The sequence below is a fragment of the Venturia canescens genome, chromosome 4 (assembly GCF_019457755.1).
Source record: "Venturia canescens isolate UGA chromosome 4, ASM1945775v1, whole genome shotgun sequence".
NCBI classification, from domain to species: Eukaryota; Metazoa; Arthropoda; class Insecta; order Hymenoptera; family Ichneumonidae; genus Venturia; species Venturia canescens.
This window is the reverse complement of record NC_057424.1, coordinates 8,272,354-8,297,671: the sequence shown is the minus strand read 5'-3', so window position 1 is coordinate 8,297,671 and position 25,318 is coordinate 8,272,354. Positions and strand designations below refer to the sequence as shown.

The 25,318-nt window shown below is 41.4% G+C and overlaps 2 protein-coding genes across 2 annotated transcripts in view; one reads left to right on the top strand and one right to left on the bottom strand.

Moving 5' to 3' along the window:
* LOC122409003 (DNA N6-methyl adenine demethylase-like) overlaps window positions 1–15,402 on the top strand; it is a 42,053-nt gene extending 26,651 nt beyond the window's left edge. Inside the window, exon 2 of the mRNA XM_043416174.1 lies at window positions 8,213–15,402. Within this exon, the coding sequence (XP_043272109.1) occupies window positions 8,213–9,556 (1,344 nt within the window). The 3' untranslated portion in view covers window positions 9,557–15,402. The remainder of the gene's footprint in view (window positions 1–8,212) is intronic.
* Window positions 15,403–15,663: 261 nt separating this feature from the next.
* LOC122409002 (fatty acyl-CoA reductase wat-like) lies at window positions 15,664–22,846 on the bottom strand. The gene is made up of 5 exons (XM_043416173.1): window positions 22,371–22,846; window positions 21,109–21,628; window positions 20,747–20,936; window positions 18,976–19,221; window positions 15,664–16,605 (listed from the first exon to the last, which is right to left on the bottom strand). Exons 1-5 carry the CDS (start codon window positions 22,614–22,616, stop codon window positions 16,248–16,250), a joined length of 1,560 nt encoding a protein of 519 aa, XP_043272108.1. The 5' UTR covers window positions 22,617–22,846; the 3' UTR covers window positions 15,664–16,247.
* Between the last annotated feature and the right edge of the window lie 2,472 nt (window positions 22,847–25,318).

The following is a 25,318-nucleotide window of genomic DNA, read 5'->3' as shown; positions in this document are numbered from 1 at the left end:
AGTTTAACACAGTTCTATATAAGGTTGTGCGAGTCAAGGAAAGAACTGATGCGATCCGATGATATATTCGGCTTATTTTCTGGTGCGTTTTTTCTTTTTCGATGCGACAGCCGGTAAAGTCGTCAACGAAGATTTGTCAAAAAGTGTGTCAGCGCGAATATTCGAAGGCACGTGGTTTCTTCATGAAGCTTGAGTGTTTCGCCGTCGCGTCGTGGCGCGATGCGAAACTGGCCTTTTGCATGCGCGTGAACGCTTTTAGTCGTTTTTTCTCGGTCGAATCAGCGGCCTTGCAGGGTGAGAAAGAGCGGGGTCCTTGTCCGTTGTAACGCGCGTACACCGAAAAGCTACAAGAATTGTCGACGGCTCGAACGCCAGGAGCGGCACCCGGACGAGAAACAGACAAAAGAAAAGCGGGTCCCCGACAGCCGCCGCCTGCTCGACCCGTCGTCGTCCCTTCCTTCATAAAAGGCTCCGGTCGACGGTGCGCCAGCAACCCCGAGTAAAAGCCTCCCTCCATCGAGCACACGCACCACTCGCGCCGCACGTAGCCTGCGGACGATCTGCCAGAGGACGGCTCCCCCTAAGCGGATACGCACAAAGTTCGGGCTGCTTCGTCTTTTCGTTTCACCCTGAACGGGGCTCGCCGCTACCCCCGATTCCCAACAATGCGCAGCCCCAAACGCACCCGGGTTCCGACTCTCTCGTGAGTTTTACTCCCTCCTCGCGGTTGTATTCAATGCCCGCTCTCTCTCTCTCTCTCTCTCTCTTTTCTATCGATCTTTTTTCTGGACCCTCGCTTCGAGCTTCTCCGTTAAATCGATGCTGCGGAGATCGCCCCGTTCTCAGCACTGACGGACAGCAGCGATCATTCTGCTCAAACTTTCCACGCTCAGTGTGTCCGTCGAACTCTTTAAGGTTCTCAGAGTTTCGAATACTTTTGATTATTGGGCTCGTTGGTACGGAAAAGAACAGGGATAAATGAATTTGGAGCTTCCGCGCGGTATATCTCTGCGGAGATTGTTTTTTCCTTCCTCCAGAACGCTCCAGAATTTTCCGGAGATTCTTCTTATCCCAAGAACGCAACGATTAAATATGTCGGAGTTTCGGGGACCGACGCGGTTGCAATTAGCTGTTTCAACAGTCTCGTAGCAGCGGAAGCTCGCCCGCGATCTTTGGATTCGAGTTGCACTGAGCAAAAGTGCCTGCACAAACGTACCGAGGGTATCCGAATTCGAGAGGAGAAAGGGCGAACACGGTGCGGAGAACCACTGGCCTGGAAACGAATGTTTCATGGGGGCCCCCGCGGGCCTCTCCCGAAATAGACACACAAGAGCGGGCGAGGGTCGGATCCCCGTTTCTATACAGGCTTCCCGGCCGTGTCGTACCCTCGTCAAAAAAAAATTCTTCGGATTCGGGAAAGATCCTCCTTCGGCTCGAGCTTACCTGATGCCTCGCCGCGCGAACAAGACGCCGCGTCGAGTCCATCTCGAGTCCGAGTCCAACTATGAGTAAGCGCAAACTTTTGATTCCTTCCAAGATTCACCTCCGACAACGACTGCGGTTAATCGGCCAATAAAATTGTGAATAACGGTACTAAACTCCGCGGGAAACTTGGACAAATCGTACGAAATTTCATCGAGATCCTACCGCGATTAAACGGTCATCGCGAATCGTCGATCCGCTTCATTTCTTTTCACCGAAAATTAAGAAGAAATTACTCAATCGTATTTGCTTCTCCACACCCGGACTAAATTCGGGCCAACATTTATTTCTTTTCTCACATACGGAAGAAACGAAAGAGAGAATAAATAGACAGTGCTAGGGTCCATCCCTCGGTGCTTTTTTTCTTCCTTTTTTTTATTCTTTTCCCACCGACATACATAAGAGTGCGCTTCCTTTTTCTAGCGTTGATATATACGGGGGATTGGTGGTGAATCCGCGCGCGCCGGAGAATACCCGATTCTCCTGTCTCCCACGCGCGAAAGGGACGCCCTTCCTTCGTTCGCTGCCATATGGCTCTTTTTCCTCTATTCCACTCCCGTCTTCTCCCTTTTTCACGATCCACCCTTGTATCATGCGAGCTGGCCTACTGGGGAGCAGCCTCCAACTTTTTTTTACCCCCAGCTTCGTTATCGGGCACAAGAAACTTTGTAACAACAATTTATTCAACATTCTTCGAATGGAACGAGCTTACATGATTCTATCGAAATATTGATTTTTTAAATTAAGAAGTTTGATGATAAAAAATTCAGATTATTTGAAATTTTGTTTTTCATTAAACTACAGTCTTGGAAAGTGCTCGCGGATGGAAGAGAATAATGAAAAAAGTGAATTTTTTCAAGGTAGCTCATGCACGAAACGATTGTCTTAAGAAAGTCGACTAACACGCGTATTAAATTTTAACGAAGTTTATGGAAAAGTACGCAATAACGATGAGAAGTGTATAACGAAGGTTTGGGAAAAAATTCGAGACGATTGTCTTACTAGTGATAAAGATATATAAAGATTGAACGAATTTAGTAATGAGCACTCGTAACTTCACATTTGCTGATTTGGGCATTTCGTTTCTTCTTGGCTTGGCCCGTTCCTGTCACAGCCTTCCGTCTTTTTATTTATATTTTTTTCTTGATCCATTTCCCATTGTGTTTTCCCTTTGGACGAATGAAATTTGCGGTCCAGTCAGTGATGGATCCCTGATTAATTAACAACTTGTAATTTCATTCGCCAAGAGATAAGTTTAACAAATTTATTTACAATTGCGAATTAATAACTCTGACATTAATTTAAAGTGATTGTATATCTTTAATCAGGGAGTAAAAATCTATTCAATTTATTGTTTCGAAAAGTTGCTAGTTGGAAGTTGAAAAATGAAGAAAACTGAAGAATTTTCGTTTTATAATCCTATACTCGAATTAATTGATTTTTGCAGAAAGAGAGAGAGAGAGAGAGAGCGTTAAAAATCAATTGACAAAATTGAAAAGAATTGAAATAAAAAATAGCTATTTAGCACGTTACATATTCGGTCCCCGTAAATTAAAGAACCTCACGCAAATTACGGGAGAGACCGCTCGAGAAAAATGCGAGGAACGAGATATCGCAGGCTCCCCTGAAAAATACATGAAACTTCTACGAACAAAAGGGATTCGGCGACCCCTCGAAAGCCTCATCTTCTCTGTGTTTTATCCTTTGCTAGGTACGTTCATTCCCTGATGTAGGGTCGTCCCTGGTAACACGTAACATAACTGTACGAGTTATCCGATCCCGTCTCATGAATTCTCACAATAGATTGTGAAGTACTTAAGAAGAAAATTGAAATATAAAAAAGAAAGATAAGCATGTAAACAGCGAACCGATGAGAACTCAATTTTCAAACGGCATTTCGGAGCATCGTTATTCTTGGAATAAAAAATTCTAGCAGAGCCAAGTTTCCGAAAAAACTTTACTGTTTTTGAAATTGTCAAGCGCCCCGCGAACGAAGCCAAATCTCAAAAGGATTCTTGATACGACTGTACAAAAGTCAAAGATTCGCAATAATCGAAAAATCCGAGCGAACGCGCCGAGAGCGCGCGCGCGCGCGGCGGAGTTTCGCTCGCGTACGAGCGCAAAAAACCCGGGCAAAGTCTGTTCGCACACGTAGCGTAGTCCTTGAAGTCCATTGCTGTGTTTCCGAGCAGCATCGTCGTTCTCGCGTACACAAATGTTCGCGCATGTATATAAATTCTCGTATTGAATGCGTATAGATTGAGCATCAACGCGCGGAAAGCAAAAGAAAACGAGAGCTGCACAAGTTGGCCAGTCTTCTCCGTCTCCGCGAGCTCCGATTGGCCCCGCGTCGGTTTTTTCTCATCGCCAATATCTTATCCGCGTCGTGAGATATGCCGCGGCTAATCTCACGCCCGCGGACTTTACACCGTGCCGATTGGCCCGCTTCTATCTCTTCGTCATCGCGCCTCGTCTCGGTCTTGATCGAGCCGAGAGTTCGAGCGAAGAATCCATCAGGAAAAACGTGCCCGATTCAAATATTTCATTCTTTAATTTTCACCTCGAATATGTTCTCAGTTTATGAACTAAACTCGCGGACTGTCGTCCCGCTATCACTCGCTTCTCGCTCCCCCCCACGTACCTCTTCTATAGCTACTGTTCCGCGAGGCCAGAGAGTACAAGTGTCGCGCTTCTACATGTATTTCTATATGAACGCATATACACACCGATGTATATAGAAACTCGGAGCTCCGCGAGTCCCCTTTCGAAAATAACACTCGGCAAGGCTGACGTCATTTCGTCATGAGGCACCACTGACGTCGCTCCGAGGCCGCTGTCTTATACGCACGTCTCTCCGCTGCTTACTCCTCGCTGTAACGAAACCAACGCGCTAGCCACGTTCACCATCGCAGTATCGCACCCGATTTAACACTCGCGACTTGGCGCTCTCGATTGCCAGCACAACCTCCATGGAACGCGATTGCACATTTTACTTTTCTCGTTTCCAATATTACCGAATAATTGTTCGACTTTGATAATGTTTTTGATAAAGACGCTGAAGAGTTTGGGGAGTCCGGAGAAAACAACATTTGTAATTCATCAATTTTTTTATTTCGCTGGAGAGTTTTTTTTACATCATTTCGTTGGCCGATTTTTTTTTGGAGATTTATCTCTCTATCGAGAAATTTCATATTTCGTCAATGAAAAAAGTAAGGTGATAGAAAAAGAGAAATTTTCGAAATTTTTAGTTTCTCCATTCCTCGAAAAAAACATTAGATTTTTCAAATAAATCGCTTTCGTCTCAAGCACGTTGAATCTATATTCTAACGTCTGTGCATATCCGGTAAATATCGAAGGAAACTCTTTATTTTTCTTCGATATAAAAGATCCTAGAAAAATCTGTTGCCATTTTACTGATAATTTCGATCGGCTTTGCTCCCGAAATCGAATATTTCATGTTGCACGAACTTTGCATTTGAAGTTGGATTAAAAATGTTTGGCTGCAGGCTTCGATCGAGCTTTAATTTTCTGAGCGGCGATAAGCTCAACCGCGGCAATCCTTTTGAGCGATCTCAGAACACGTTTCTTCGACTAAACGGAGTTTCTCTCGCTAAAATGGTGTCCTCGGAGCAGCATTATCTGCAGACATCCCGATAAATTTCGTATCTCGACGCTCTTATCGAGAAGTAAGGTGATAGCTTGGGAAATCATTCGTCGCTCGTATTTTTCATGCGATTCTCCTCCAATTACTTTACGAATTAAAATCCGTGGCAGGGATTTGCTCTCGTATATATTTCCCTTCGAGAATGTTGTACGAAAAACGGTAGAAGATCGGAGCGGAGGAAGGAGCCACGACAATGGGGCTGTTCAGTTGGCAGGTTGCACGTGCGAAAGTAGACTGGCGCCTATTTCGATTGTGTCCCCCCGCTCCGTGGCTCAATTGTTTTTGCTTAGCGAGTGGCACGCAGAGTGTGTACGTACAGTGGCGATTGCGGTCTCCGTGGTGGCTAAGCGCCCTTATTACGAGGAGGCTGTACTCGCGTCTGGCTCGACTGGACAACCCGGAGCTCCGGGTCAATAATGTAGCTGTAAGTAACCTTCTTGACAGCAGGTAGAACTCGAGGCGTTCCAAATCTTTCAGCTCTTAATCAATCGTGAGCGTTCGCTGTCGCTCGAATCGAGGCTTTCGAGGCAGCTACGAGAAAATCCCTCGTCGAATAATTTCACTTGGATTTCATTAGCGCGGAGAGGCTCGTTAAAAAGTGGATAATCGTAAGCGCCCTCTATTGAATCTGCGCTCCCAAAGGCTCGACTCGGTGTTGTCTTGAACCGCTCTTGTGTCAATAATCTTCTAAGACACGTTGCCAACGTCATTTCCCCCTTCTCCGGTGATACCTGCTCGCCCCCTCTCCCTCTTTCTCGCTGTCTCTTTAGTCCGTTAATTCTGGAAGGCGGGACAGAAATGCGTGCACTCATACACGCGTGCACGGTAGCGTTACCATACACACTGTAAATTCAGCAAACTTTTCAGCAGCTTTGACTTTGATTTATGGGTGGTTGAAAGGCGGCGCGTGCATTTTGCGCCGCTGCTAATCCGTTACACTAACCCGTCTCTCATCTCTCTCCCTCTCTTTTCCCTCCGCTTCAACCCTCTCTCTCTCTCTCTCGTTCGCTCTCAGTCACTCTACTGACGTCATTATCCCGCTTTCGCTTCCTCGTTAAAGCGGCTTTAACCACACTAACTACTTGCTACTGCCCAAGAGAGCCCTGCCCGCGTTTCCCTGATTCAACAAGTGTTCAAGAGCAGAGCGCCGTACACACACGCGCGTGCATGCGCTCCCATCCATTATCGCTGGGGACTTGTGAAGCTTCGTCGAACTCTTTATACCGACATTAAAGTCTATCGGTATTTGCGTGCAGGAGGACAAACTGTGCCGAAATATCGCTTCGGCTGGCCGCCGCAGGGGGATCTTCCATTCGGCAAACGATCTTTCTTTATGCGCTTTCTCCATCCTCGCGATATATCGCACGTTTACGAGATCATTCGCCCAACTTTTCGGATGATCCTGTCGCTCGTTTGGGATATTCCGCTGGTGCATTACGTCACTGGGCTTTTACCAGCGCGCAGCGAGGAGCGACAACTCCTCGTTGAGAAACACGTGCCCGTGTATCGCAGTTTTATGAAAATAAAATAAAAACCACGTATCTTACGAAGACATACGAGCAGAGACATCTTTCGGCGTCTCGCAGCAACGCGAACGCGCTCCTTCCTCCTCTCCTTGTACATATAATTTCATGAATTCTAGAGATTATCGTTCCGCTTGTTCGATAAGCGATGATACAATACAAGGTCGTGTAAACACACCACTTTGGGCACAACTCACAGGGGAAGGGAATGTGACGAGCGTACACATAGCACGATAGGAAATCGTCTGCTCGGACTTTCTCCGAGCAGAAACTCGACTGTATATTAAGCCGGGAGAACGCGTGTGTTAAACGAGCGATGAAAAACTTGCGTTTTCGCTACGACGACCTTTTGCTGATGGAGAATTAGGTAAAATGGGACGACGCTGAAGTTTCGAGTCGAACGAAATGATCGAAAAAAACATTCGTTTTGTTTTGTTTTTTAATTTTTTTTATTTCACCGAGTATCGGTGCAGGTTGAAAAATGACGAATTGGAAATTCGACAGGGAACGAAATCGGAGAATTGCGGAATTATTGGAGGGTTATTTAGATCATTTCGTTGGACTCCAACGTCGCAAACTTTAGCGTCATTGAAACGGGGTCGTTGACATTTGACCATCTTCGCAGTCCCATCCGTCAAGCCTGCTCCGGTTTTAATATTTTTTATCCTCCCTCGATACTCTCAAGGGCTGCTGCCCGAATATACGGACTTCATATTCTTGTATACGTTTACATCCATGCTCACGATTGCTCGATGCCTTTCGTACAGACACCCGCATCGTGCCGGCTAATTGAACCCATGACTAACTTACCCTTGGTGCGGGGTCACTCCCTCTGCCCGCTCCTCTGCTCTTTGTTTCGTTTCCCCATTTCGCTTCCCCCCTGTACGGAACTACCGTCCATTCCGAAGATGACTTCTTCGAGCAGGCGCGCGAGGGCAAGAGGAGATCCTGACGTCATTAGACCGGCACGCTCCCGCGAACGAGCCGACCCTCTGAGTCACGGAGCTCTCTCTTTCTCGACAGCGAGACAACTATTGTACTGCATGAGGCATTGAGCAGAAGCTCGTACCCTCTCGCATATTTCCAGCACGCCAATATATTACTAGTGGAAACGGTCCTTATGATCGAGTTAGCAAGCTCCAAATTTTTCGCTCGTTAACATCGACGAACGAACGGTGAGAGATTCGCTGTCTTCGTGAGGCAATGTTTCTGTTTTATCGTTTTCGTCAAAGCGTCGGACAACTTTCTTGGCGTGTAATACTTTCGTCGACGTTTCTCTCTATCTCTGTCGCGGCGTTGTTACGACGGCATACTCTTGAAGTGAAATTATGGATTCATGTATGCGGCCGAGTGAGTGCACACTTTGCCTAGGACGCAGCGAACGTTTAGATTTTTAAATTTTCTGTCGACCAGCTGTCTCCAGCCTCCGGTCGCGCACATGCATGCATGCATTAATAAAGAATCTTTGAATCAAGATATTTAAGTACAATTGAATCTAATTGCGAATAAATCTAATTTGATTTTTTTTCTCGTATGCTTACAGAGCTGTGCAATGATGGGTCTGCAGGCCACGGCAGGAAAACGTAAGCTCGAGGGAGGTGTGGGCTGCATGGAGTTCGACATGGAAATGGGTGAGAGCCCTTCGAAGCTCGGCAGAGTCGAGGGCAGCTGGTGGGCGATGGAGGATAGTTATACGCCACCGTTGAATCAAACAACGAGTTCGTACTACGATATGGAAGTTAGCGGGCCTTGTCTACAGGCGAATCCTTGTCAAACCGCGTCGATACCGACGCCGAGTTCGGCGCACTTGAATCATGCATCGTCGCAGCAGCAGCAGCAGCAGCAGCAGCAGCAGCAACAGCAGCAGCAGCAACAGCAGCAGCAGCAACAGCAGCAACAACAACAGCAGCAGCAGCAGCAGCACTATTATCATCATCATCATCATCATCATCAACGTTCGAACTCGAATGTTGTAGTGAACGGCAGTGGCGGTGGCGGTGGAGTCGGCAACAACAACGTTTATGGTCACCAATTGTCAAGACCTCAAGCCCAATGGGGTGGCGCACCTCATCATTACGAGCCACCAACGATACGAAGAGAAGAAAATGGAAAAAGTTATCTCGAGCTCGGATCGAGTTATCGCTCGAACGAAAGATGCTGCGAGGGCTCCAGATCGAGCTGGTGCAGACGCGGTAGAGCATGTTACCGTCAAAGAAGATTAGCAGTTTTGAATATTTCAATGTGCAAATTAGCAAGGTACCGGCAATACCCAGATCCGAGTCTTCACCGTTCCGTACTGATATGCAACACTCTTAGGCATCTAGAGAGAGAAATGGAAAGAGATCGAAGTCCTCCGCCCATGGAACCTGTAGTACAAGCACCTATGGCACAATTGCAGCCTACCGAACAAGGCAGATTAACCCCATTTCCAATGCCACCGAGTTCATCCAGCGAAAATGACGCTGATTCTGGGATCGGGGACAGTGACGATAGCCGCTCGATCAACTGGGGCAGCGTACTCTCACTCTCGAGCCAGTCACCCTTAGATCCGTTAAACAACAACGAGCTACTGGACGTCGACATCGGACCCGAGCTCGATCTCGATTTCATGCCCGGATGGAAATTGACACCTTTGTCAGCTGACGATATTCTGAGAAGTACAAACGCGGCGGTCGCAGCCGCCGCCGCCGCTGCCGCACAGGAGAACAACCATCACCACAATCATCACCATCTTCATCATCTTCATCACCATCATCACCAGCTTTCATCGAATGGCTCGACGATATTAACCAGTCCGATAAGCAATAGCTGTAACGGTAGTAGCTCCGGTGTTACGAACAACACGAGCAGTACGCACGTAGAATCGCTCATGTGCGTCGGCTCATAGCCGCCAATTCTCACCTCGTTGAGCCATCTCATCGACTTTTATCCACTCGCCTCCCAAGGCAAATAGCACCAGCGTCGTCCGATTTTTTCAAGCGAGGACTATTATCGATTTTGAGATCGGAACTGAAGGGAGGTTCGCTGGACGACCAAATGTTCCGCACTGTATTATTCTGTCGAAAAACAAACTTGCGTACGAACTCAATGTAACACTCGCGCTTGCGGGACACCATTCGAGTTGTCTCTCGCTCCCTTGTCCCGGACAAGGCCCGAGCGCTTTTTTCGAGCTGCGTCTCGAACGTTTTCGTCGTCGTTCTTTTTTTTCTTCTTCTCTTATTTATTTACAATGCGTTTCGTGTCAATTACATGTCACTCGATCTCGACGATTATCTCTCAGCGTTCTTGACGTCGAATCTCCATCTCTTCTTTCTCGCGTGCTCGAATTATCGCGTCCAGAGTCATTCCTTATCGACACCGCGAGCGTTCGCGTTTCCTTTCACGGCAAATGTCGTTTCACCTTCATCGTATCGCATTGTGTTCGAAGCCGAAGACACTTTTCATTGAACGCCACTGCGGAGCTCGAATCTCGAAGTTTGGGCACTCTGCTCAAATTTTTGATTTTTACATGCGCACTTGAGATTATTGAGCTAGCACTTTTTTAAAAGTCCACGGGAATTAAAGTACTTGGAGCTTTCGACCGATCGCGAACGTTTGCAGCTCCAACGAGTGCGATAATGATCGATTTCTAACGATTCTGCGACGTACGATTGCTCACTGAGAAAAAGAAGGAGACGCTCGGGCGAGAGAAAAAGGAAAAGGAAGGCAAGAGAATATATTGAACGTTTGAAAGTCTTCAACGTTCGATGGTACCCCGGGCCGACGATGCAACGATGCGTTTATGACCAAGGAGAGCGAACGATCTCTGTAGCGAATTTTATTCTTGTTTTCCATGATTTTTCAATTCCTGAACGCAAACATATTCCAAGGAATTTTAACCAATGCATCGTCTGCCTAGCTCGCCAACGTTGAGGACTTTCAAACCAGCACAAATCTCATCTTCCGAAACGACCTTTAACGGAGTTTCAAATTGCAAATTACTTGCTTAAGAATCGAACGAAAAAACAACTGAAATATGCTGACTGATAAAAAAAGTAAAAACAAATATAAAAATGCCTCTGGTACTCGGGCGACGAAACGCGGCGAGAATACCATCGCGGCCTACGCTCACGATTCCAAGCTTGATAGTGCTGCACACGATACATTTTATTATTATCAGAAATACCGGACTTGGTGCTAGGACGCCTAAAACCTGGTGCTCTTTTACTTATTTTTAACTTGCTCCGGTAAACGCCCCTTTCTTTTATCCATTTTTTACCGAATCTCTCTTCGTTTCATATTTTTCTCTGTAATCATGCCGACGAAATGTCCAGACAAAGCTGAGTTTTCCTTTAAAAGGTGAATTACTATTACTATTGTGATAAAAACAAAGACAATTCCGTGTTTTCTCGCTCAGAGAAGGAGCGAGACATTCTTATTGACACGGGAATCGAAGAAAAACCCCGCAGGAAGACCCGCGACACGCCAAATCACTGCGAATAACTAAGAGTGAACGAAACGATTGTTGCTTTTTTCGAGTCGATTCTTTGTACACGTTTTGCATACAGCTCGTTTCTAACTTTCATTGAGATATTTGTGTTCGAGTTTCTATACGCTTGTTTGAATGCGTGCGTCGCGTTTAATGACTAGGGAGTTTACAAAAAGGGCGAACGAAATCGAAAGTGAGAAGGGAATGATGGAGAATCGAGTGGTAAATATGAAAAAGGGCCGTGTAATAGACGCGATTAGAAGAAAGCCAACGCGGACGACGAGTCATCTCGGTTTTGCGTATTTAAAAAAATTTTAAAAAAAGAGAAAACGTCAACAAGTACCTGGATTTTTAAGAGTCGAATTATATAATATGTAGAAATTCGATAACAATCGAGGGGGAGGAGAAAGAAATTTCGTGGCGACTGCTTGATTCCCAATCGTTGCAAATTTCATGATCTCTCATTATTATTATTATTATTATTATTATTATTATTATTATTATACTTTCATTAGCAACAACAATAAATAAAATAATGGAAAACGAGAATAGACGATGCCGAAGGCACGAGGTTTTTTTCATTGCTGGCGTTGAGCCGTTTTTCGATTCGACGACGAATCAGTCCTCGTGAGAATTGTGACGAACGAAAATATGAGCACACGAAAATAGTTGAGATTTGTAAAAAAAACGTATCGAGCATCAGGAGAGAACTGATGTGAGATTCGCGGCAATAGTGAAAATACTTAATTAGACGTGCATGAAAAAAGTGACTCGGGTAACGGGAGAACGATTCAACTGATTTTGCTCAAAGCAATTGCGACGTTGGAAAGAAGTCGGTTCTTCTAGAAACAAAACTCGGAGCGTTCTTTACCGCAGTTGATAACGAGCAGGATCGACCTATCTTCGGTTTTTCTTACTTTCCGACAGACACAGACGAGCAATATTACTGTTAGTAAGTCGAAGCGAACGATACGAAAGAAGAGACTTGGCGGAATTGTCATTCGTATAGGAACATTGAAGCCAATAAATTTTGGAGTACTTTATCATTTCCATTTGCATATATAAAAAACGAACGGAAGGAAAAACAGAAGTGAAACAAATAACGAGTCAATATTCGTCCATTGCGAACGTCCAGTTTAGATTACGAGTAAGTTTAGTGTCTGATCGAATCACACGCGATTCAATAGAAATCTCTTTCATAGAATTTTTCACTGAATCCAAAAAGAGAAAAAACAACCGAATCTACCACTTTATTCTCTACTCGATCTCTCCACTCCCTCGATTCATTAACGATTCGCTGAAAAATTAAAAGCCGGGGCAATACTCGAATCGACCATGCGCGATAGCGAAATCGAGAGGAAGCAGAAAATCCACTCGGATGCGTCTCGTCAACGTTGGTTCTTCGTCGTTTCGTCATTTTTTCTTTTGTTTCGTTTTTTTTCCCCCCCTCCTCTCTTTATATTTTTTACATCGACATGTAATTTGCGTATACCTACGTACGAATGAACGACAGCGCTTAAAGTTTAATTGGCACAAAGGAAGAATTAGTTGTAAAATGCAGGAATTCGACGAGTGCGTTTAATGGTACAATCGACTTGAGAGCAATGATGAACGTGGTTGCGATGTGAGAAGCTTAAAAGAAAACTGGTAAAACGGAGGTGAGAACGGCCACGCGCGGTGTGGATTGTATAAATGCGTTATCGGTGAAGATAAACAAATAATGATTATATATTCGGTCATTACCGAAATAAATCTTGTAAATAGTATAAATAATAAACCAGATAATGAGAGAGAAAGAGAAAAGGTACGTTTAGCCGATGAATAAATAGGTATAAAATGAAATATACATAAGATATTATTATATTATATTATATTAAATATATTATTACATATATACATAAATAAATGTACGTTTATGCATACATTTATGTATGTATACAAGAATTATATATATAAGATTATTATATATATTTACCTTGATAAGTGATAAAAGGCGACTGTAGGGTCTCGTTCGATTACCGATCACTTTATACTTTCAATATCATTATCGTTGTTGATCGCAAGAGCAGCCGACGTGCATGCACATAAATTTGGAGCAGCTTTTTCTTTGGTAGAACAAATTTTCTTGTTAAAAATGTATGAAACGATTTTTTTCTCGTTTTTCTTGGTGTGCTCGTAATCGTGATTTTCAGTCGAGAATCGTCTTTATTTCTTGGTCGAACAAATCATTGCGAGATTTCAATAGCAATTTATTTTTTCTTTTATTTTTATTTTTTCTTTATCCAGAGACGGTATCTTCCACGTACTCACGGTCTCTATCGAAAGTCGGTCACAATTCATTTGGAAAATGAATTTAACCGGTTTTTTTTTCTTCTTCTTCATCTTTTCGTTATTTGTACTATTCTCGAAGGAAAATCTTCACGCTGGTCGTGGATTCTGCTAGGAACGAACTCTCAGTCACACGAGGAAAATACTTCGCTTCATTTTCGTACGATTCATTTCGAGTAGCGTTCATTAAAATCTTCCCCCGATGGAAATTCATCTCGAATTTGTTAAATAAAGTTAAACTTCCGATCGTCAGTGACTCTTCGCTCTCTAATTGTCATTGGAAGTTCTACTTCTCAGCTGAATAAATGAGACAAAAAATGAAGCGATTTCGAAGCATTCGAATAATTGGTATTTGCATTTTTAAATAAAACTGTTTTCTAGCCGTTCAGCCGTTTTTGGTCATTGATCAATCTCAAAAAGGGTGATTTACATCCAATGATAGTAGCTCGAGAGTGGCTCCGTATTGTGAAATTCTTCGTCGTAGTTGTTTCAAAATTTCCGAAAAAAGGGAAACAACATTTTTTAAATGCGCTCATGTAGTTTCTCAAAATCAATGAATTATCAAAAATCCAGTTGGAGACAGAATTTACCTGGTTCGAAATGCTTCGCGTGGGAGGCTTAAAAAATCGATTTGTCAATTGAAATTTCGTACGTATAATAATATTTTGAAAATTTTCGTGTATCCTTTGTATTCTTTTCACGGGCTGATACGAAGATGTACGATTGAGTTCCTATTATAATATCTAACCAAGACTTAGTTAGCCATTGTCTGGATTTAACCGAAGTGCAGTTTCAGCCCCGATCTTAAGTTTATTCGAGAAATAAAGAATTATGCACGCGTTACGGCATCAATCGGTAAACGAGGAGGAGGAGGGTCGAAAAAGCTGTACGGGAATTCCACTTCGAACGAGGTTCATCTCGTTTCAATTGTTTCATTTGAAAACTCATATATTTTCTTCGATGGGCTTACAAATCGGTATAGTCGAGCTAGTCCCAACAGAGCGCCGAAAAAACCTAGGGCAGGAAACGACAACACTGTACATTGTAAATATATAAAAACAAATAAAACAAAACGTAGCGCAGAGAACGAAGGTGTTTACAGAAAGACAGAGTTAAAGTTGCATCGAAAAATCTACGCCGTGATGCTGGAGCGACGAGAATAATGAGCTTTAAAATTAAAAAAAAAAAAAAAAAAACAAGCGACATTTCGAATGAGTTTACTGTGGGAAAAAAAAAACAATAAAACATGAAATTTAATAATTTATTTGAAAGAAAAGATAAGAAGAGGGGGAAACTCGAAACAGGAATGCGCAAAAGTTGAGATGACACGAAAAGCGCGATCCTCTTTCGTTCTCACTCATTGTTCGATCGCTTCGAATCGCGGCGTAACCTTTTAATAGATAAACGAAAAAAAAAAACAATAGAAAAAAATGGGAAAAAAAAACGTTGTAAGATGCACAGTGTATGTCTAAAGAGCGAATCGATCACTCGGTCATTACCGTACTCAACAACATGACCGCATTAAGGAAAAAAACACTTTTGACTTGCGTCCGAATGAACGATCGTTATTATGTTTAACATCGAAAACACCAATATCATAGAAAAATAAATTTAAAAAAAAAAAAAAAAAAGAAAAAAAAAACTCGTCTGATCCGTGATAAACGAAGCATTTTCTTTTGGTTTTCTTCTCTCGACTCACAATCGAGATACTTAAAGATAAAATTACAAACAATAACTCTAGTCGTAAGCGGTTCGATGATACGGCGCGCTAACGAGTGGTCGAAAACGTTGTTTTAGCGGTGTATTTGTGTACCACGTTATGTCGTTTTACCAAAATACTAACCCCGGAAGAACGAAAATACTACAAAGAAACAACAACCACGACACAATATGGACAAGAACAACTATCAAAAAACAATAAAGAGTATTATTCTATATATAACAATGCATTTCTCATGTTATTTACTTTTCCTTCAACCTTCACTCACCTTCGACGTCCTTCTCGATATTCATTTAACCCGGAAATTCATTATTATTTTGTCCAGGGATGAGAGAAGGGTTGAAATGAAATATAATTGGGAACGAAAAAATTTTTTTATCGTGTTTTCATCATTTTCGAAAGTCGAGAGAAACCGTCCCTCGTCAGACCATTCGATTTGAATTTTTCGGTAGTCGATATCAATCCGTTTCTTCCATATTCGAAAAATTTTTATTCGTCAATCAAAATTTACAATAAAAAGTTTCAATTTCTCCTAAAGATATTTCCATCGAAAGGTCCAATTTTCATTTCGTCGTTGTCGAATGATTTTCTGCTACGAGCGAATGCCTCAAATTAACACTAAATCGAAACTCTGATTTTCCACTTGCCAAATCACTTACGCCGGTGTCGGATCGTTTGATTTTTGCCGGTGGAAAAAGAGACTGTAATTTGTGGAAAAGCAGTTTGGTATCGCGGATTTTCTCCATTTGGGTCTTTATTAAAAAAACTCACGTGGAAAGTAATCGTTTGAAGTTGTCAATTCGCTAGTTATCTCTGTAAAAATGATGAAAGCTCTGGTGTTCATTTCATTCGTGCTTCCTTTCAGCGTCTCGTCGAACACGGTTTTTTTTATTTGCAGAAATGAGCCAGATAGAAGTTGTGTACAATTGCGAAGGGAACATTGTCGAAAATAATTTTCGATGCACATTCTTCCGTCGATTCAGCGATGTAAAATTTTGTGGGGCACATAACTAGTTTCTTATAAACGCGAAAATGTTCCTCCGAAAATGAAGGGTGCTAGAATCACCAGTGAAACTGTAATATCCTGAGCAACCATAGACCGACGTAATATAAAATAGCGAGACGAAAGATCCAGTTAATAATGAAGAAGCCAGTCTCGAGCTTTCTACGCTTTTTCAAACCCTCTTCCCTCGTCGATATGGGATCTTTGACGATATACATTCTCAGGCCCGGCCAATATGCGTATGCGAATTCGCCCCAATCAAGCTTGTTCAAATCGCAAAAAAATAATGCCCCATCACGACGACTCATTCGACTCCAAACAGCACGCATATTGTGAATGTGGAAGCGCCAATTTCCGTTGATGAAAAAGTTCAACCAGTTTAGATTTTTCGTCAGTTGCATCCAGAATCCGAGGGCTCTGAAATAATCATGGAAAAGTTTAGTTCCACCTTTCGTCATCAGAGGCCGCGATCTGTCGGTCGTGTCGCCGTGTCCCTGCTCCCCGCTAAGGGAAAATAACATTCGAAAATTGGGGGACAGATGGCAGCACATCAAGCTCGGTGGATACTCGATTTTTGTCGTTTTCTGGATTCGTGCAGCAAGATAAGTACCGTGGTCGATAAAAGCATTTTCAATAGTGGTATTTACTGTCCGACAGAATTGCAGATCGGAACCAGCGATCGAGTTCTTGACCATAAAAGGACCATGAAGATTTTAAAAAATTCAATGATTTCGGACTCTTTTTCGCGTCAAATTTGTTGAAAACAGATTCAATTGATTCATTTCCATTACAATTTCTGTCTTTTCAAATGAATTGATCAAATCCCGGTGGTAAGTTGGGCTTTGGTTTGATTGGCTGATTCTGAGACCGTACAATTCGATCTTATTTTTTAGGTAAATCGGATTTGAGTTAAGGGATCTTGGCGGTCGAGTTTTTCTGCGGGGCAAAAAATTCAGCATTGCACAAAAATTGCGTCGGTATATCGATGCTTCTCTCAGTCGAGATCTGACAAACAAAATATCGAAAGGAAAATTCACAGAAAAGTTTTAAAATAACGACAGCCCACACAACTTTTTGTCCCCTTGACATTTCCTCTGTGCCCACAAACTTTTTGAGATACGCCACAATTTCTGAAACTCCTCGGTTTTTAGCTAAAAATCAGAAAAATCGTACGGTACTTTCTGAAAAACAAAAATGGAGCTTTTGCTATCCCCCTGGAAGATGTTGTGGAGAAAAGAGGAGAAAAAAGTCCTAATAGATAGACAGACAGCGAGTTTACGAAGGCCAGAAATTAGCCGCGGAAAGCAGCTCCGTTCTAAAGCGCGTGTCAGCTCAAATGAAAATTGTAAAAAATCAATATTCGTGAGCAGGTAAAACTCAGTTCATGTCCTCGTCCACCTCACTCTTTCGTAGGCTCAGCTTTAAATCGTGAAATATTATTTAAAAAAGAACACAAAATCTTTCTGAAGTCGTATGATCGGATGTTAAAATATAAAACGCTAGATAATACGAGTGCGGGGACAAGTGCAACGATAAATCGAAGCGAGAATGAAGAAAAAGAAAAAATATGGAAGGGAAAAGTAGCGTGGGGATGGGCGAGATGATGAAGAAAGTGAGTGAGTTGGAGGAGGAGCTGGTGGGAAGGAAAATCGGGAATATAACGAAGGCCGGAAATGTGAAAAGTGTGGGCACGTGCAACAAAGCGGCGGTGCGGAAGTCCGGGAAGGGGAGAAGAGAGAAAACGAGGCGAGAAAAGTTTCAAGGAAAGAAAGGCTTGGAAAAAGAGGAGGAGAAGGAGGAGGAGGATAAAGGTGATAAGACGAGGAAAGAAAAAATACAGAACAAGGAAAAAAGAAGGACAAAGAGCGGAAGCCCGAGGGCGATGAAGAGAGTGAGAGACGAAGGGAGAGTAACTCGAAAGGAAGGAGAGGAAAGGATAACGAGAGAAGGGGAGAGAAGGCGAAAAGTTGAGAAGAGAAGGAGAGGGAGAGGGAGAAAAGAATAACGAAGTTATCTGTGAGAGAGGAGGGAAGGGCGGAGAAAATCGACGACAAGAAGGTAGAAGAGATATGCGAAAGGGAAATTGGGTAGAAAATGGTGGTATAGGCAAAATACTGAAAAGGATGGAAAAGGGAGAGCAGGCGATGTTAATAGTGGAAGTGAGAGAAAAAAAACGTAAAGAGGAATTGTTGGGGAGGAGAAATAAAAGGAGAAAAAAGACAGACAAATTTCAAGCTAAAGGAGAAAAGGGAAGCAGGTGAAAATAGAAAGAGGAAGAATAATAGTGGAAGAGAGAAGGCGGAATGAGAGGAAGAGGAAGCGAGAAAGTAGAGAGAAAAGAAGAAGGTTGGCCAGGGTAGAAAAATGAAGATGGAAGGGAGGAAAGAAGGAAAAGGAAGAGAGTTGATCTAAGAAGGAGAGTTAGGCACCTAAAACCGAAAGATAGAGGTGCCAGAGAATAAAATAATAACGTACACGTAACGCTAGGATACCATATCGTAACCCCATGTTAAAATGCAGGTAAAAAGTAACTTTAGAATTAGATTAAAATGCTGTTCGAATAATGGCTCTCAGCAGCGCCGTATTTGCGGCATCAATGAGCCACGTGGTAAGGTCACGTTATAGCGCAAAAAACGCCGGCATATGGTCCGGGAAACATCGCATTTTTGACGCGAAAAAATTGAAAAATATTACGTGATTCTAGCGTCATTATGGCGCTCGGCTCTTTTTAACGGCCCGTTTGGCTATCGAGGTCAAAACGACGATAATAAACGAAAAAAAACTCACTGTGGCTTTTTGTTCTGAGACAATAATGCGAGATCTGCGAAAACGGCCGTCATTAGATGCAATGTCAGATGCAGAAACCAATAGTACGTCCAGGATTTGGTGTACGTTGTGAAATAAGGCCCCATCATATGGACAGAAGGCATGTCGGCGCCTCGGATGTAGCCCAACGCTCCAAAGTCCTTCACACTTATCGGCTTGACCGTGGCAGATGCATAGTTGTAGACGATTCCTTCCTTCTCGTTTTTCCTAGTTTCATGGACACACAGCAAGTGAATTCTTCTATAGATTCGTATTTCGATATTTGAATAAAGTTGCTCGTCCAACGAAATATTAGTTGCTCTGTACTAATCGCGGTGAACTCAATGAACTATGGCGAGCCGTTCTGGTATTTAGTAGTTAAATGTTAAAAGCTCAAAGAAAAATACAAAATTTGATTCAAACTGAAATCACGAGTTGTCGAAGGCATTTTAATTTTTTCAAGAGTAAAAATATTGAATTAACTTTATCTTATAACATAAAATTCAATGAAAATACACAGGAAAGGATACAGAATAACTAATTTTATGTTATAACTTCATTTTAATTTATTTGTGTTATGTTATAACCAAATATAAATGCATTTTCCTTCCACTTGATAGTTATAAGCATTTAGAGACCAAAATTAAATGAGCTGCATACAAGTTCAAGAAATTAATACTGTGGTATGACATCATACGCAATAGTGATTCAAATATATATTGACTTCAAATAAAAATTTGTTAAATAAGAACTAAGCTCTAGCAGCGTAGATATGGAAACGATATTGAATTGCAACTCGCACTCTAATTTACTGAATTCCGCAATTTTATTTAGTGCATAATTTTAATTCTCAAATGGAAATTACATAGAATTAAATTTTAAACGAATTAAAATTTGGAACATGATTTTAATTTAGCCAATTTTTTACTGATGCATTTCATATTGATGCAAAACATACTTTGGATTCTAGAATAAAAATTCGAATGAGTCAATTAAAATTTGATTAATTAAAATTTGAACGAATTAAATTTTCGTACATTATTTAAATCTATTCAAATTTTAATTTCAGAAATAAAATTTCGAGTATTCAAAATTATGTACGAAATTTAAATTAGTCCGAATTTTAGTTCGTTCAAATGTTAATTCCCGAATTAAAATTTGGGGTATTTAAATTTTATTTCCTTGAAATATTAATTATCCACATCTTAATTTAACAATTTTTTTCTTGAGTCCTCGTCTGATTTAAAATTATGGACATAATTTCAATGACCTCAAATTTAAATTGAAGCAGATCAAAAAATTCGTTTTCGTACGACATTTATATTCAATAATTTTTGGGAATTGAAATGACGTACATAATTTTAAACCCGGAAAATTATTGAACATCAAGTTGAACGGAAATTCCACAATTAAAATTATGTCAAGACAAAATATTAAGTGCAGTGGTAGTTAAATAAAAATTCGATGAAGTAATATTTGGTTAGGCATAATTTTTATCAATATATTTTTATGCGACTTAATTTTTATGCGCAGCTAATAAATACGACAACGGCGCGCCACGATGAACCTCAATAACGGTACGGAAATTAGGCTAATCAATACATTAGATTTGCTGGCGAAAATTAACTTTGTTTACTCCTCCGAAAACTTTGAATGAAAAAAATGTTATAGTTCACCCCCCACGATTCGTTGATCCATTAAAAATTTTCATTGGATCAACATTTTTTGTTTTTTTTTCTCAACGTCGACTTGCCTGTTAACGATCGCATCCCAAACCGTGACGATCATCGCATTCGCGCACATGTCACCTGGCACGTAATCAATCGGAGTGTCACTTTTGTAAGCGGCATGGATGAAGCCCAGACATGCACCGACGACCGCAGCTACCGGTCCGTTGATGTTTCCGCACCAGCCTCGAATCGGTTCTAGGTACGTCGATACCACTTTTTGTTTGAAAATAAGATAAAGATTTATGGAATTAAAAAAGGTTGCGCTGATTCCGCAAGCACAATGCGGAGATTCGTATGATCGGTTAATTCGCGAAATCATCCAGCAGTTGCGATTGTGATTGAAATTTTTGGACAATTTGAGAAACGAAATTCATAATTGACAAACCCATGGAAGGTCTGAAGACGATGCACGCAAAGGACGCTTCTTTGGCGAATTCTTCGACGAGATTCTCAGCAGCAGATTTGGTGAAGGCATATCCATTTGGCCACGGTCCGAGGATACTTTGCATGGCTTTTTCGTCGAAACCGTCGGGAGTCGATTCTGCAGTTGTCATGAGGTTCTTCATAAAGTTTAAGTCTCCCGGTGGCGGATAAAATTTCTCATTTATTTGCTTCTGGTAGCAGTGGGAATAGGCCGTCGAAATGTACGAGAAAGCGATAACATTTTTGCAATCTCTTGCCAAATCCAACACGTACTTCGTACCAAGCACGTTCACTCGGATTAAAAGGTTCAGTTTCACGTCGAATTTCACGTTCGATGCATTGTGGTAAATTATCGTAGTTTCGTTGATCAGCTTAGCTCTGACCTCCGCGGACAGGCCAAGATTCTCTTGTAACAAATCGCCCTCTACGATCGATATTTTCGACTGGAAATTCGGATTTTCCACTTTCATTCGATCGAAAATCTGCGAATCACAATAACGAATGCTCAAATCCTTTCAAATCTTTCCTGTCGCATCGCATACCAGTCCTGCGATGACGACCAACCAAACAAAGCCCGCTGCTCCTCGTTCAACAAAAACGCCTTCATACGGATTTGCAGAACTCGTAGTTGGAGTTTTTTATTTCAATGAAAATAAAGATAAAAATTCGAAAAATGGCATTTTCGGGGCAATCATTTATTACGTCTGTACCTTTAATTTTACGTTTGTACCTTTAACCACTGACTTTGATTTGCGATCGAGTGAAAGTGCTGCTTGGGAGTTCATTGAACGAATTCCAAGCCGCGTCACTCAACATTTTTCCAAGCATTACAATTTCAAAAAGCTTTGCGTTCCTACAGAAGCTCACAAAGATTCTACATGATCGCCACAATCCTGTTCAATAATCTACAGACTGCGAGGTTTGATACAAATTGTCTCGGGCATCGGTAAATTGCAAGAAATCCGTAACGACGGTGAGCGATTCTTTAGAGAAAAAAGTGACGTTGCAAGTTGGAAGTTTGTAAGAGTCCGAAAGAAACAAATAATAAGTTTCTGCGAAATGAAATCTTCCATTTGTTTATTCGCGACGTTCAAAAATAAAATGCATGTGCAAAAATATTTTCATCTCCCACGTATTCGAAGGGACGTCGCCAGGTTTTTGAAAATAACGGGCATAAAGCAGCGGGAAGAAGGGGGCAGGATTCATAAAAATATGTTTACTAACCACATGATTGAAGTATTCTTTCATCCTCTGATTGGTGGGCACTTTTTTGGGTCTGACCATAAGGTAGAGCATTTTGATGTCAGCACAACTCCTCAAAAGTTTTTCAACCAATAGTTTGCCCAGAAATCCTGTGCAGCCGGTGAGAAAGATAGTTTGGCCAGAGAAAAAGTTTTGAATTTCACTCGGTTCGTCGGCATACTCCTCCCGGTCGTTTGGAATTTCCAGTCGCTCGTAGATCGTATCCATGGTTAATGAAAATATTGAAAAATAAATAACACTTTTGCTGGTGGTCAGAGACGAGATTCCAAAAGATGCTACACTCGTCGGTACAATATTTTTTCACTGTCTTAAGAATCTTTCGATAAAGAGAATACGAAGAGCTCTAAATATTCGGCTTCATAGTGTTGGTCAAAAAGCCGAATTACGAATGACTGCAGAGGACGATTATTTTTAATCAAGTAATTGTCGAAACGGATATACGCTTTCCCTTTCCATCGAGCTCACATTTATATGTGCGTCAAATTAAATCTGCGAGCTAAATATGCGTGAACTTTGTTGCGAGTCAGTGGAAGAATATCCGAATGTTGATGACGCGGGTGTTTGCATTGAAATTTCGCTCGTTGTGGAAAATTCTGACCGCTCAATCGTTCAAAAAATTATTTGTCGCGCGCAGATCCGCAAAACGTTTCTTAACCGGCGTCACGGATACAACATTATTGAAGTTCTCGAATTCTTACGACAAGTACGCGCCATTCCCATTCACCGTTTCGCGGCGTCCATCTCGAAGCAAACAAGGCTTGTTTCGCATTATATTTGTTCGAAACAAGAGCGAACAATATTAACTCGCTCATACCTGCTGACTGCTGCTCCAGCGAGGGGTAGGAAAGTTTTTTCTATATATTTGATGCCGTTCGATCGGGGATCGTTTGGACGCGATTCCTCGCAGTCGTACAACTTCGCAATCCAACTTTTGATCTTCACACCTTTCCACGCAATGGGTACACGATGACGAGCGCTAATTCAATGTCGTTTTCTTTTTTATTTCTTTCTTATCGTATAGCGAAGGAATGAAGTGACGATTTTTTATTTCGTTCGTATTATTCGACGATTTTGTGTTTGTCTTTCATTGACGCAAAGATAAATCGATCGATCATTCCGGTTGGTGTTGCCAACTCGTGTCCATTTCTTTTTCTCATTTATCATGATATTATGACCGAACGTTAGAACGAGCGGGCTCATGGAAAAATAACGAGAATAACGAAATATGAAATAGCGAGTGTTTGGGATAGCTACCATATTAAGGGGGGTCCTGTTTAGAGAGTCTTGTTCGAATCGATGTTTTCGGGAATGTTTTTGAAGATAGACGGAAACAACTCGCTATGGCGAACTTTTCGGTTTAGCTTCAATAATATTTAAAAAGTACAAAAACATTTTTTTAATGTGAGAAATACTATTTTGTGCATGGTTTATCCACAAAGCCTGATTGTCGAAATTTTTCAGCTGTGTACAATGTGGAGATCGTAATTATCGTCTGAAACAAATATTCCAAATTTTTTTCCATTTTTACATATTTTCATTCCATACGAACCTATAAAAATCCGAAGAGATTGCGAAATTCTATATTTTTAGTGAGTTTGAAAAGAAACCGAAAAGTTCGCCATAGTAAGTTATTTCTGTCAATCCTAAAAACATAGTCCTGAAAACAATCGATTTTTGTGACTTTCTAAAACAGGACCCCCCTTAAATCGGTAAGCGTATATCTATTACGGTTAATATTATAATAAATATGGTATAGGTTACGAATAAACAGAAGATTTGAATTCAACTTTAGTTAATTTATTCTTGGATCGAAATTGAAGATTTACGTTACAATCGAACAAAATTTCAGTTTATACATTATTTTACTGAAAATAATAATAAAGGTGATACAATTTGGATTTACACGTCGATGTTCCAGCAGCGTATTTTGAGGCATGCTGATGCTGAACGTCGCGTTAATTTAATAGTTTAATTTTCATCGATAATTTGGAGTTTAAGAGCATGGGTCAGTCGGTATATCGCAACCATGAGTGCGGGAGAGATAGATGCAAATTTTAAAAGTCAAATTTTTTCACATCGTTCGCCCGATCGAAATAATAAAAAAGTCAGTCGATTTTTGCCATCGCCATACGTGGGCTGACAGAGCCTTTTTTTAAGGAGGGTGAATCAAGAAATCAAAATAATCAGAATTTTATAAAATTTCGTGATAACGTTCTTTGGCATCAAGTATACAAATACAATTTTTTTCAAATTTTTTTACCACGTGGTTATCGAATAATTGAGCGTTAAATCGAAGTTCTTATGCACGAGATGTATAACTGCATATATGTAAACTCTATATGCTTATACACGTGAACTTTAGTGTTCAATTACTCGCGAGCTATGTGGTAGAAAAATTTAAAAAAATTTACATTGTCTTATATATTTTTGAAGAAAACATTTACCAAATTTTATGAAGTTCTTATCATTTTTAAATTATTAATACTTTTAACATGGTACTTTTAACATGGTTTAGCATGGCAACATTGTATCGTCGCGATCCACCCTCCTTAACCCTACACCTCATGTGCCTTTTTTCATACCCTCAACCTCATGACCGGGGTTTGAACGCACCCCACTCTTTTTCTGCCTATAAATCCGGTCCTACGATGCTAAACTGACTTTATCCTACACCATTTTCTTCGTTTTTTTATAACGAAAAGAATGATGTACGATAAAACTAATTTCAATTGAATTTATATATAAAAAAATCCGTCGATAATCAGTCGATAATGTCGCTTGTTAGGACGGGAGCGTAGTTTGAAGTTCGCGTGGGGTGTGCTCACACCCCAGTCATGCGTTCTAGGGTTAATCGGTCAAATTGTGTCAAAGAATATCGATTTCGAAAATTCCAAGTGAGATTAGGTGAC